The sequence below is a fragment of the Ictalurus furcatus genome, chromosome 7 (genome assembly GCF_023375685.1).
Source record: "Ictalurus furcatus strain D&B chromosome 7, Billie_1.0, whole genome shotgun sequence".
Classification (NCBI taxonomy): domain Eukaryota; kingdom Metazoa; phylum Chordata; class Actinopteri; order Siluriformes; family Ictaluridae; genus Ictalurus; species Ictalurus furcatus.
The window spans coordinates 18,439,076-18,454,255 of record NC_071261.1 but is presented as its reverse complement, the minus strand read 5'-3'; the positions used below and the strand labels follow the sequence as shown (position 1 = coordinate 18,454,255).

Genomic DNA, 15,180 nt, shown 5'->3' with positions numbered 1-15,180 from the left:
TGAGCATGAAACGTTTTGACCTTGGACTGAATTTGTTGGGAACTCTACTGGGAAGATTGGCAGCTGTCTTGAAGGCTCTCCATTTGTAAACAGTCCTCACTATAGAATGGTGAATTTCAAATTGTTTGGAGATGACCTTATAACTCTCCCCATATTGATGAGCAGCAATAGTTGCTTCTCTGAGGCCATGGCTGATGTTATTTTCTTTTTGGCATGATGTAGACACACCCAAATGCTCCTTACCAAACTGCCAAAAGTTCTGCTTTTATGGACGTGGTCACACTTCTTGATGATAGATTAATCTTGTGCATTTCATTAGTAACACTTGGCTGCTAATTACTCTCTTAATGACTGGGGAAGTAGGAAGGGTGTACCTGGTTTCAGAATGTTGGTTTCATTTTGGGGGAAAATATTACAACATACTGAAATATTATTTTGTTGTTGTCACCTGAGGTTATTTGTTTGTAGACATTGATGAGACCACAGACTTATTTAGGCTCTGATAAATAAAAACATAGAGTTGAAGGAATATGTGCTTTCTTTTTCCCCATGACTGTACAATGCAAGTGATTTTTGTGTGAAAGAGTTGTGCTGTGAAGTGAAAATTTCTTTTTATTTTTTAAACTTAGTAGTTTTTAAATAAAACTATTGGATGGGTATCCGCTGAGGCTGAAGGTTTCACTATTCGGTTCAGAAAGGGGAAAAAGTGGTATTGTGCCATCTATAGTAGAAATGACACATAGGCATGTTCCATAAATTCTGTTGGACAGTTCCTCAATCTCCGCTACATCACTCGATTTCACAATTGGGTGTTTCACCATGCGGTTTCTCAGTCCCAGTGCACACCTCTAACAAGCTTAAAAATACTATAAACATTATCTGTTCATTAAGAATAATATATTCCTATTCAGTTACACACTTAATTTATGCAGGTTGTATAACTTTATACATCCTTAATTTCACACTTTAATGGGCATTGTGCAGCAAAAGACATTAAAAAGGCAATTTAAGACTGCATTATCACAAGTTTTACACAAGAACAGAGTATCACAAATGATCAGAACAGATATACAGCACATGAGATTACCAGTCTAACTATGTTTGACATTTATAAGAAACTAATTATTAATTACAAGAACAACATCCTTTCCTTCTTTCTTGCATTAACAGTACAAATCAGGAATGCAACATCAATATAAAACCAAAAAGCAGTTACAATGCAAATCAAGAGTATGATAACATCACAGGGTTATTCCCCAACCCCTCAATCCCACCCAAAACCAGATGCCTCCCCAGTGACAGACAGTCTATAAGTGTTACTGCACTCTGTCCTTAATAAGTTTGGCTGCTGATGACCAGGGCCATAGGGTTTTCACTGGAGTCTTGCAACAGACTACTCTGTATGAATAATACTAAGAAATTAATTGGTCCAGTGTGACCAAGCCAATGAGTGAGGAGGTTGGCACTGCACAGCCGAAATCCTTTTAGTCGCATTATGAACAGCCCACAGGTCTAAAACGGCGTCATTATTTAGAAGTAATACAACTGGAGAAAGTGAGATACTAGTGCCTCACTTTCTCCAATTCCAACATTTCTAAATACGGTTGAAATGAATTCATTGGTGATTGAGATTTTTGGGTGAACACCTCACAATCTCACTCACTGTGTTTCAGCATATTCCCAACATCAGAGTTGTCTTTATGCCAGACCTCCTCCACTCACAGTGGTTTGTGAGAATGCTTCTAAGATCAATATGTAAAATTTTGATACCATCCCTCTGTTTGTCCCTCTGAGGATAATGTGGCATGTAAAGGATAGCTATGGAGCTCTGAACCCCATGGGACTCCAAATGTCCATATAGCAGATCTAAGTTACAAGAACAGCTTATCCAGCAAGTAGGTCAGTGCTAGCAAATAATTTATTCTGTAGATCATATCAGTGGGTTACATCCTGGCAGCCTCCAGACTAAAATAAAATCAAGCAGTGACAACGGGATTTGAACTCAGAACTGTTCGATCAGGGCCTTAACAGCTAAGCCAGGGAGATAAGTTCACATGCTGCTTGATTTACGCTCAGGGACTTCCGTTTGGTGTTTTCTAGTGACAATGAGATACTCTGTATCCTAAACTCTCACTGATGCTAATCTGACAAGATACATTTGTGGTCCTCTGTGCCATTTTTTTCAATAACAGACATCAAACACATAAAAGTCTTTTCAGCAGTGTAACAAGTGATGTATTAAATCTTTAACCAAAGTTATTTGTTTAAATAAATAAATAAATAAACACTGTTAAATCCAACCTGATGGCAATATTTTAACAAACATTGGATTGCTTACAAAATGACAAATGTGACATTTGGAATTTTGAGGTTTCTTTAAAGTAATTGGCCATCTTCATTGTCTCCTTGTATTCCTCTTAATCTCAGTTTGCCCAAAGTTCTACAAAAACACTAATGTGTAAAGGAGAAAGGGTTTGGCCTTGCTCATCTTACAACCATTCTGAGATTTCAGTATGAAGTGTTTCTACCTATTGTGTGTACCTATTGAATAACAGAATTTTTGTTCACATCCAGTCTCTGTTTTGTGTAGTCTTAAGCATTGATATCAGTAACTTTGTATGAAGTGATAAGCAAAGCAAATGGTTTCACCTTGTATTTCAGATCTGGTACTTTCTCTTTATAAATAGATGATATTTTGTTTAATTATTTAATCCCATTAATGGATTACAAAAACATGTGGTGTATGATTCACAGCAGTTAGACTTATTGTATTTATGTATGTTTTACCACATGGTAATGAATCTAATTTGGTTGTTCTACTCATCTACTCATTTGGTTGTGTTTCAGTTTTGGCAGCTCTTTTTTTGCAAGCATGCCTAAGTGTGTATTTCGGGTTACACTAAACAGACAGTTTTGTTTCATTGTGACGTGAAATGGTTTTGATCTGCACTGAAAGGTTTGCTTCAGCGTCACAGTAGTGAAAGAACACTGCGTGGATCTTACTATAAACCAGAAGGACTCCATTGTGTGACAACAAAGGCCATGTTTGTACAGTGAAAGATCTTGAACCTGTAGCTCATCTTACCCATCATTCATGCATGCATTCATTCATTCATTCAACGTCAGTAACAAGCAAACAGTGATATGACCTAGCTGGGCGTTTGTAACAATATGTTGCTTTTCAGAACACTCCCTGTGAACAGGCATATTAACTATTAACAATGATCTCATGGTTCAGTCAGCTCAAACAGGAAGCTCAAACAAATGCATAAAGTATGACACACTGCAAAAATAAACTTTCCTTTCAAGGACAAAAACATGATGCAAGAACAAGAACAAAAGTTTGTTCATATGCCAAAAAATATCACATCAAAATGCTTTTAATAGCACATGATATGTATGACAATATTTTGCTTTGTTAATGTTTTCAACCACAATACCAACACAACATTAGCACCACATGAAAAAAATGGCTTCAATTATATCCATCCATCTTCAACCGCTTACTCCTTTTCAGGATCATGGGGGAGCCTAGAGCCTATCCCAGGGAGCATCAGGCACAAGGCAGGGTACACCCTGGACAGGGTGCCAGTCCATCGCAGGGCACATAATCACACACACACACCCATTCATACACTACGGACACTTTAGACATGCCAATCAGCCTACCATGCATGTCTTTGGACTGGGGGAGGAAACCAGAGTACCCAGAGGAAACCCCCACAGCACGGGGAGAACATGCAAGCTCCACGCACACAGAGCCACGGGAATCGAACCCCCGCCCTGGCGGTGTGAGGCAAATGTGCTAACCACTAAGCCACTGTGCGCCCCGGCTTCAATTATATTTCTATTTAAAATTATAATTGTTTAAAAGTACTGGTGATAGCGCTCTCAGACAAGTGTATTGTTGCACAAATGTACAAAAATATGGATATAATTTGCTGCAATGTTCAGACCACATGATCTGTGCCATATTTTACTGAATTGTTGATACAATATTATGAGAGAAATACAGAAATAATTATTGCAATAAAATAATAATCAGCTCGTATCTCAGCATGTCTGCTGCTCTTGTCATCACACTATTAGATAATGTGCAAAAGCTTGGTGTGGTTCTGGAGAAGCTTCTGGACAGTCATTGTCTGCTCATGTTGCTGGCCTTACTTGGTCATGTAAGTACCACTCTGGTGTGCTTGTTCAGTCCCCTGTCATCACAAGACTGGACTACTACAACTTTGTCCTGGCAGGTCTTCACTTGCAAACCATTAGATCCCAGCAATGGATCCAGAATTCCTCCATCACTTAAATTGTTAACTGCCAACAAAGCCAAAAACTGGTCAGCCCCCACCTACCTGAAGGCACTTGTTACACTGAAGATGAAAAACCTAATGGCCCACTACTTACGCAACTTAAATTAAACAAGCACTAAACTACTACTAGAATAAGGATATTGTTTTGATGGAGATCACAAAGCACTTTGGTAATCTGCACTGGGTAAGGGTGTCTTCTAAATGTAAATGTAAATACTGAATTGATAACATACTTTCATTGTCTAAAATGTCTTTGTATGCTGTAGCATTAATATTTCCTTTCACTGCTACTAAGGGGCCCAAACCTGTTCCAGCATGACAATGTCAGGCCTCGTCTGACATCAGTACCTGACCTCACTAATGATCTTGTGTCTGAATGAGCACAAATCCCCACAGCCACACTCCAAAAGCTAGTAGAAAACCTTCACAGAAGAGTGGAGGTTATTACAGCAGCAAAGTGGGGCCTTAATCTGGAATATTCAACAAACACACAAGAATATGATGGTCAGGTGTCCACATAATTTTCCCCATATAGCATATTTGTTTATTTATAATTGTACTATTCGTTGTCACCCAGATGAGGATGGGTTCCCTTTGAGTCTGGTTCCTCTCAAGGTTTCTTCCTCATATCGCCTCAGGGAGTTTTTCCATGCCACTGACGCCTCTGGCTTGCTCATTAGGGACAAATTCAGACATTTAAAATCTATATTCTGAATTTAAATATTTCTATAAAGCTGCTTTGGCCCAATGTCCACTGTTAAAAGCACTATACAAATAACACTGAATTGAACTGAATATTTAAGTCTGTAAGATAATGGAAGCTATGTCTCTGCATTTAAAAAAAATAAAAATACTGCTTTGCATAGGCCTGATCAAATTTGCACAGTTGAACTTGTTACAGTTTTCTTCCTTCAACTAGAAAGCAAAGCTAAAAAAAGAATGTCATTTACATAAAGGAGTACGTGTGTGTGGGGGGGGGGGGGGTGGGGGGGGAGGCCAGTAGATTTTATGATAGCATACATGTGTATGTGTTGACCCAGTGTTGGGCGTAGCCATGCAGTGAGAACAGGGAGGGCTGGAAAGAGCAACAACTTGAGAGAAGAGAGTGAGAGAGTGTGGAAAAACTCAGTTTGTAGAAGTCAGCTATTAAATAGCAGTGCACTGAGACAGACGCCAGAACGGAAGAGGAAGGAAGAGAAAGAAATAGAGGCGAAGACAGGCTAAAAGTAAACCACAAGGCTTACTAGGTAAATATTGATTACAACGTTTTCCTATGCTTTGATTTATTAAAGTATCTGCTATTGAAATATAAGTTGCATATAACCATTCATTCAGACTCTCTTTGTATAATGCAGTGGCTATAACTTAATCCACTTAAGCTATAGTTTGATTTAAGGCACATAACCAATTATATGGATGTTACAAAACTGTGTAATAGCACAGAGATATTTTGCATGTGTAGATCATTGTAGATAATATAAGTTAAATGGAAATGTAGTAGTAAGGTAACAGCACATGGCAGAACAGAACAATATTCACACCTCATCAGCTGAATCCTTTCCTATTCTCCTTTCCCTTGTTAATTGTGTGTGATTACTAGCAATAGTTAGTATCTGCATGTGTGTGTGTGTGTGTGTGTGTGTGCGCGTGCATGCGTGTGTCTCTGCATGTGTGTGTGACTATTTGTGTTCTTCCTTCAGCTTGGCTTAACTGTGAGCTGATTTCTTTTTAAACTATTTCAAGTGGGAACCAATAAACAAACAAACAAACAAACAAATAAATAATAATAATAAATACAAAATCACATATGTATTTAACACCCATTTGTTCCTGACTTTTTGTACAACCCTCTATATAATTATTTCCAAAATATAAAAATGACCACAGGTACAAATGCAAATTTAGCACTGAGTATTTATTAAAGGCACCAACTATTTTTGTATCTGATGCTGATTTGGTGATGTTTCCAAATGCCTCCAAAGAGGAAATGATGGTTTAAAGAGGAAAGGTGTTTAAAAGTGTTTTTTTTTTTTAAATACAAAATAATACATTTTCAGTTGCAAAATTTTAGTTTATTAGTAGTTTATTAGTTTATTTTAATTATCTATCAAAAATATTTGTTGTATTTTTGCCCATTCATGAGTCTAACATTCATAAACATTCTCCAATAATATGCTCTCGAGCATTTTAACATTTCTCCTTAAACCTGTGTAAGGATGTAGCCAAGCATGTATGTGCCAGATGTGCATATGGCTCCTTTAAGGTTTCTGAGTGAGACAAAACATACATGTGAAATTCTGACATTGATCATTTAAAATTGAAATAAATTTAAAATCAGCAGCTGTGAGAAATTGTAATGTATTGGTAATTTTCATGTGCAAGAGTTGATGTGAATTGTGTGTGCAGATGGAATACAAAGTGATCGTGGCCACAGGCACTTTAGAGTACTCAGGTACTAATAACTATGTGTATGTAACCCTGGTGGGGGAAAACGGAGAGAGTGAGAGGACGCTGCTGGACAATCCAGGCCTGGATCTGTGTAGAGGCGCAGTAAGTAAGAGTATAGAGGACTGAATGTACTGAATATGTAGCAAAATTATTCTTTTTTTTTTGTTCATATGCTTTTATTAAAAGTAACTTGTAAATGAGGAAACAACCCAAGACTCTAACTGAGCAATCAAAACTTTCTCAAAGGCCCAACAGTGGCAGAGTCCTGGGATTTGAACTTGTATCATTTCGGACACTATATGCAATAGGTATTGCTATTCATTAGTACACACAAATTGTATTTGCACTTTAATCTCATTCTTCTACAGGTTGATGAATACATAGTCCGGAGCTCTGCTCCTCTGGGTCGTGTGCTCCTGGTACGCTTGGAGAAGCAGAAGTACATTGTGGAAGATAACTGGTTTTGCAATTATGTAAAAGTCACAGCACCAGGAGAGGAAAACACCCAAACCTTCCCCTGCTACTGCTGGTTAGTGGGGGATATTAAAGTAGAAGTCCGTGATGGCACAGGTCAGTCCTAGCAACTGCCCCAGGGAGGGGACTTTATCTGATCCTAATTCAAGCTCAAGATTTCTAAGGGTGGCTTTTTTCACTCTTCTTCTTTCACAGCTAAAAAAGTACAGGATGAGATCCTGCCTCAGGAGCTGGCTCACAGAAAGGCACAGCTGCAGGAGAGACAGAAAACTTTCCGGTGTGTATATTCTAGGAGTCTGGTGGAATTACACATAGTTTTACCACTTGTCACATATATGTCCAACTGGGCACAAATGAACATTGAAACAGTTAAATCAACCCTCTGGGTTGTGATGTGATGATTACAAGTCTAGATAATTTGAAATATTACAAACTGCATCTTTCAAATGACTTTTGACTTTTAAACTTGTATTTTGACCTCGGGCGCAGTGGTGGCTTGGCGGTTAAGGCTCTGGGTTACTGATCGGAAGGTCGGGGGTTCGGGCCCTGGCACTGCCAAGCTGCCACTGTTGGGCCCTTGAGCAAGGCCCTTAACCCTGTCTGCTCTAGGGGTGCCATATTATGGCTGACCCTGTGCTCTGACCCCAACTTCCTGACATCCTGGGGTATGTGAAGAAAACAACTTCACATATGTGACCAATAAAGACTCATTATCATTATCATGTTGTGGTGGTTAGGGAGTGGAACTGCCTGTCAGGACTGCTCAAGACCTGCATTCTTGCACTAGATAGATGTGGAGTTTGCTTGGGGTTAGAGAGGGGTGGAGGGATATTGATTGCCTGTAGATAGCTAATGCTGTTTTTGGGCTTGGATTTCTACATTGTTGGAAACCAGTTGGGGCAGGTTGGGGGCAGGGTATCAGCCAGAGCGCAGTGCAGTATAAAATTGCTTCCTTTTTTTGCACCTCCAGTTTTCTTTGCAGAAAAATCTTTATTGCCCATATTTCCCTAACCAATATTTCCTCCACATTTTCCCTTATTTGTCTTTTTTTTTGTTTCCATACAAAAAAGTCACAAGGTCAGCTGTTTTGTTTATTTATTTATTTTTATTATTATCAGAAAGTAGGATTTGTGGATCAGGCACACCTTGGTTGGGATCTCTCCAAGTGAAAGAACATAACGTTCTAAGAGTGTGTAACTTTTTAAGGGTGTGTAACACTCACACCCTTACAACATCACACAACTGATTGCTGTGATTAAGTTGATTAAACTGCACAATATCAGGAGCGCGGATGCAAAACACAACGTGCCTTGAGTGGACCTGTCAAGTCACTGTTCCAGACAATTTGTATGATGTATATGCCAGTGGACTCTATGGTTTAAATGAAGAGAATCACAAACAAGTCAGTTTTTCATCTGCACATTCTTTGGTTTGACATTTCCACCTGCTCCAGCAGCTTTTGAAAGTTAATACTTCCTTGTCTGCTCTGGTTGCATGTAGGATCTGCTTGCTCTTTTCATTTTCTTTCTGACTTTATGCTGAAAGTCTGTCTAGTAGCCCTTTTGGTGTGGATTTCAGTGGAGCATTACCCAGGGGTATGACTGAGCACTCAAGGCTCCTATGTGGAGGGCCAAGGCAAAAAGAAAGTTGGCAAGACTGAAACTGTATTCGCATAGGACTCAGAATGTTGTGTAATGTCTCTGATATAACCAGAGTCTTGCCCAGAGACAAGACTTACTGTGTACATGAAATGAAAGCCAGCTGTCTCAAGACCTTCAGCAATATTCTTATACAGGGGGATGTGCAACTGAGAACATCTGTTACTACATTATGTTCTCTGTTTTTTGAACTGCTGTAGAAAAGTGGGTACATGAAAGTATTGCTTGCCATTATGACTGAGAAATCTGTGAAAAAATGTCGATATTTAATTGACTTCTCTGGCATTAACTTTAGACAGAATTGTGAGTTGGAATCTTTAGTAGAAATGTTGTTAAATTCTTGGGTCTTAATTGCGTACATGAAATCATATAGTTACTTAACTGTAACTTACATATTGTCCCTCTTGAGGCCAACTTGTATTCAAATACAAAGACAAACAAATACACAAATTCAAATGTGTATATATATATATATATATATATATATATATATATATATATATATATATATATATATATATATATATATATATAGGGGTCCACTCACTGGTCCAACGACGGTATCCAATGACGTTTTAGAAATATTCCCACGTGTTCCTGTCTTTTTGAAGCGATGTGAATATATTTAAATTTGTCATTCCAATTCTGCTTGACTCTCTCTTAAATTAAATCTGACTCCAATTGTGAAAACCTCGATGTTGTATTTATTTCTTAGTTATTCATATTTTGATCTTCTATACTTGATTAATTCTAATTTATTCTATACTTCAAATTGTGCTCGTTCATTTGGATTCCGTGTCGAGTCTTGCGCCGGTCGTGTGCACGGATCTCATGGCCACAAACTCGCCAGTCTTGGTCATTAGCCAGAGGTAACTGACTAATACTATTTAGACGACCGCCCCATGCTTACCCTTTCCTAAATAGTACTTTATTAGTCCCCTTAGATAGTAACACTTAGTTATAGCAACGTTATCTCTAGTCAGAGGTCATGACCACTAAAATCTACAGAGATAGACCAATAATATCTGAGTAGAATTAGCTTTATATAATCATGCCATAGTTTCCTATGTACACGTTAGCTAGAAGAATATTACAGTAATCAGAGGTTTAGACTTCATCCTATTTAGACTTGATCAACTTTAAACTTTAAGGATGAAAATGTCCTAAACGGATATTTCCTATCGAGCCTGTACACTCTAAGTACACTTAACTTAATGCCAAATTGTTAGCCTGTACTAACCTGGTCGCAGATTTGCTGTAACAAGGACTTACCGTGATTTACTAGAGACAATAATTTCAGAATAATTCAGAATATAATCAAGTCTAATAATTTATTTAACCAGGTATGAAAACATTCAAATCCAATACTACTATTAATAAGAAACAATTACATTAAACATTACATTCCAATCAAATTCAAAACATAATAATACAAAATAAGAGAGACAATACTTACATAGCTGGTAGAGAAAAACTACATACAGTGATCGTGTGGGAGATCTGTCTACAGATTCCCCGAATCTTTGGCCAACTCTCCCATAAACACCCAGATGCTCAGTGGGTCCACTGAAAGGTGCTGTTTGTGATTATAATTTGATGTTTGTGGGAGGATGTACCTTATTTACATACAGTAGGTAATTTGAGTGACGGACCTTGGGAGGGTGTGCCTTTAACGACATGTACCATTTTATTTAAACTGCTGTTGAGGGAATGAGACCACATTTTCCAGTCACACTGAGACCTTTTGTATAATACAGTAAACATGTATAGATGACATCTTATTCACGTTAAAACATGTTATGTAATGTATATAGACTTTGGGTGTGTTTAGGGTGATCTTGACACAGAGAGAGACAGAAGGGTGTGAGGAGAGGAAGGGGTGATTTCGACAGAGAGAGAGACAGGTGTGAGGAGAGGAAGGAGGAAACAGTGTAGTGAAGATTTCCTGGTCTCTTCTCAGCATGTGTTAATTCAAATGGAGATGCTAATTCCGCGAGAGAGAAGTCTGTTGTTCGTTCCTATCCTCACAGAGTGGTTCTCTCCTGGCTCAGAGATTTTTTAGTCTCCATTGAGCCTGATGTGCTAATTCAGATGGAGATGCTAATTTTGTGTGAGAGAGGTTGAGAGTTTGTTCTCATAGCAGTTCTTTGTTCTCAGAGAGTAGTTCTCTCTAGGTTCAGACATCTTGTCACCGGCCTTACACACACACACACACACACACACACACACACACACACACACACACACACACACATATATATATATATATATATATATATATAAACATGTTATCAAAATATCAATAGAAATCACAAAAGGATCACAAAAACCATCACAACATTCTAAAATGGGATGAGATGAGATGTATCAGATATAATGTAGTTTACTTTCCTAAGTGCCTGCTTAGTAAATACACCTGCCAACACATGCAGTTTCACTCCTAACACTTTACTACAAATATTTACAACTCTCACCTGTACTTTTATTGTTTAACATTTTAAAGAGGCAAACCAACAAATCTTAGATTTAATGTGACTAGTAATGTCACTAGTGTCCTCTCAATATGGAATTTAGCTAATTTCCTCAGACAAAAGAGTCTTTGCGACTTATTTTGCAGTCTATCTGTGTTCATTGCAAATTTTAATTGATCAATTATAGTGCCTATATACTTTTAACTTTTTGAATAACTTTCAATAGATTGGTCTTCAATAATGGTACTTGAGGTAGCTGTGTAGTTATGCTGAAAATCCATGTACATATCTTTAGTTTTACCAACATTCAGTAAACTAGCCTCCCAACACTTTACAAAAAAGTCAACAACAGGGTTGTGGTCCATCTCCTCACCAGCCTACAGACTCACCACCTCTGTGTCGTCAGCAAACTTCAGAATATACAGATTCTCAAATTGACTGCGACACTCGTCAGTGTAAAGGAAGTAGAGGAGAGGAGAAAGAACACACCCCTGTGGAGAGCCAGTTGATGCAATTATCGAACCTGACAGACTGTTGTTAACCCTAACTCTTTGAGACCTATTTGTAAGAAAGTCTAATATCCAATCAGTCATACTTATATCCACAACAAAACCCTCTCTGAGCTTGTGCAACAGACTTGGTACAGCTTTTGTTTGTTGTTTATATAACTGGTGTTTATTTGTGTTATGTTATGTTAGATGGCAAGCCTGGGCTCCAGGAATTCCCAAATGTGTAGACGCCAAATCAGAGGCAGATCTACCCCAGGATGTTCGCTTTGCCAATGAGAAGCGCTGTGACTTTGAAAGATCACTTCAATACGCGTAAGCAGCATATTACTTTATATAAAGTTTATCTATAAAAACAATATGAACAAATTATAATTTAAAAGGAATATACAGTGCTGTGAAAAATTATTTGTGAAACTGACTTCTTCTGGTTTTGTGTTTATTTCATACGAAATTGTTTCAGAAGCTAAAATCTAAGACAAAACAAAGGCAACCCGAGTAAACACATAATACAGTTTTGAAATGATAATGCTATTTATGGAAGCAAAAAAGTTATCCAATACCAACTGGGCCTGTGTGAAAATGTATTTGCCCCCGTAGTTACTAATTCCCCAAATCTATGAAACTGCATTCATAATGGGGTTCAGCTGGACTAGACACAACCAGGCCTGACTACTGCAAACCCTGTTCAATCAAATCAACACTTAAATAGAACTTTTTCAACAGCATGAAGTTGGTTAAAAGGTCTTACCCAGTAACACACTATGTCAAAATTGAAAGAAATTCCAGAAATGATGAGGAAGAAGGTGATTGAAATACATCAGTCTGAACACTGGAAGTTCAACATGGCACCTCATGGCAAAGAAGTCTCTGAGGATCTGAAAAAAAGAATTGTTGCTCTACATAAAGTTGGTCTAGGCTATAAGAAGATTGCCAAGTCCCTGACACTGAGCTGCAGCACGGTGGGAAAGACCATACAGTGGTTTAACAGGACAGGTTCCACTCAGAACAGGCCTCGCCATGGTCGACCAAAGAAGCTGAGGATACTCCCCTCCCTTCGGAGACTGGGCCGCAGGGCAGTATTCAGGATGATAACGACCACTGCCTTGCTAAAGAAGATGAGGGTGAAGGTGAAGGACTGGCCATGCATGTCTCCAGACCTAAACCCTATTGAGCATCTGTCGGGCATCCTCAAACAGAAGGTGGAGGAGCACAAGGGCTCTAACATTCACCAGCTCCGTGATGTCGTCATGGAGAAGTGGAAGAGGACTCCAGTGGCAACTTGTGAAGCTCTGGTGAACTCCACGCCCAAAAGGGTTAAGTGCTGGAAAATAATGGTGGCCACACAAAATGTTGACACTTTGGGCCCAATTTGGACATTTTCACTTAGGGGTGTACTCACTTTTGTTGCCAGCGGTTTAGACATTAATGGCTGTGTGTTGAGTTATTTTGAGGGGACAGCAAATTTACACTGTTACACAAGCTGTACACTCACTACTTTACATTGTAGCAAAGTGTCATTTCTTCAGTGTTGTCACATTTAAAGATATAATCAAATATTTACAAAAATGTGAGGGGTGTACTCACTTTTGTGAGATACTGTACCTACGGTCACGCATGGTGGTGGAAGTGTGATGGTGTGGGGATGCTTTGCTGTTTCAGGGCTTGGGCAACTTGCAATAATTGAGGGAAACATGAATTCTGCTCTCTACCAGAAAATCCTAAAGGAGAATGTCTGGTCTTCAGTCCGTAAGTTGAAACTCAAGCGTAACTGGATTATGCAGCAAGACAATGATCCAAAGCATAGGAGTAAGTCCTAGTCCTAGAAGTAAGTGAAAGACTGATCTCCAGTTATCAGAAGCGTTTGGTTGCAGTTATTGCTGCTAAAGCTGGCACAACCAGATTTTAAGTGCAAGGGGGCAATTAGTTTTTCACATTGGTGATAGGTGTTTGATAACTTTTTATGCTTCAATAATTTTTTTTTTATAAATAAAAACTGTATTGTGTGTATACTCAGGTTGTCTTTGTTTTATGTTGTATTTTGTTTGAAGCTCTAAAACTATTATTACAAGAAATCAGGATGTGAGCAAATACTTTTTCACAGCACTTAATTAAATCCCCCTCAGGCTTTTGGAGCTGTCTCTAAAAAAGCTGGTCATCTGGTTTGGGAGGTCGTGGAAGGATCTGGATGATTTTAAACAAATATTTTGGAAATTACGGAGTCCCATTGCTGGTGAAGTAGCTGTGACCCTTTTTACCCTGTTACAAACAAGTTATTTCTAATCAACTTTACTCTAGCAAAAAATAAAAAATAAAAATACAAAGCATTTGTATAATCAAATGATGAGTATTATTAGTGTAACTTTCAATTGTGGCCAAATACCATTTTTATGCCAAATAGCAGCATTCTTTTTAACTTGCAGTATAAATAATATATATCGACTTTGAATAGAAACATTTATTTAAAATCTCCTTCTTGAACTGTATACAACACATAATAATACTAACTAATTGAATGTAAATGTGTTATGAATGTTAGAATACACTATGGAACACTGGAAAGAGGACTGGTTTTTCGGCCATCAGTTCCTGAATGGATCAAATCCACGGATGATCCAGAGGTGCAGGAAACTGCCCTCCAACTTTCCTGTCATTGGAGACATGGTGCAGGCCTTCTTAAGCCCCAACACCACCCTGGATAAAGAGCTCAAGGTGAGGTATAGCGTATAATGTCTGCAACGATGCCATGCACCCTTCATGTTCATCTTCATTAACCACTTTATCCTGGTAGCCCTGAATCCGCCAGTTCATCACAGGGCACTATACACTCACATATTCACACCTAGGGGTGTTTAGCAATCAGATAATATGGATTAATGCATTGATTTCAAAGGCAATGATTGAAGTAAATCAAAGCAACAGTCGTTTTGTTGTTGGTACCCTAAGCTCAGGGAACCCTGGAGCTGTGAGGAATCAACTACCTGCAGTGCCAGCAGGTCAGGATTGGCCATCAGGAGATTTGGCAGAAATACAATCCTGATTTTGGCCTGCCTTTTTTTTCCTGCGATGATGCCAAGTGACTGGAAAATCCTGCACTTCTGAGAGATCTTGCTCCATACAGACTGGTTAACAAATCATAAACCTGCTAGTTTTGCAATGCTATTAGTCACCACTTGTTCACCACTTGCCTTATCTTTGTCATAATAAAAGAATGCAAATAAAACCAATGAAAAGAACGATATATAGATGTCCTGAAGAACGGACAAGAAGAGGCCAAGTGTAGCAGCAAGGGAAAGGGTGAGAAAAATTCCCT

The 15,180-nt window shown here is 38.5% G+C and overlaps 1 protein-coding gene across 1 annotated transcript in view; it reads left to right on the top strand.

The window, feature by feature from the left end:
• The first annotated feature begins 5,353 nt into the window (after positions 1-5,353).
• LOC128610027 (polyunsaturated fatty acid lipoxygenase ALOX12-like) overlaps positions 5,354-15,180 on the top strand; it is an 18,055-nt gene continuing 8,228 nt past the window's right edge. Inside the window, exons 1-7 of the mRNA XM_053629043.1 lie at positions 5,354-5,557; positions 6,717-6,860; positions 7,127-7,328; positions 7,428-7,509; positions 12,060-12,182; positions 13,994-14,100; positions 14,407-14,579. Of these exons, the coding sequence (XP_053485018.1) occupies positions 6,717-6,860; positions 7,127-7,328; positions 7,428-7,509; positions 12,060-12,182; positions 13,994-14,100; positions 14,407-14,579 (831 nt within the window). The 5' untranslated portion in view covers positions 5,354-5,557. The remainder of the gene's footprint in view (positions 5,558-6,716; positions 6,861-7,126; positions 7,329-7,427; positions 7,510-12,059; positions 12,183-13,993; positions 14,101-14,406; positions 14,580-15,180) is intronic.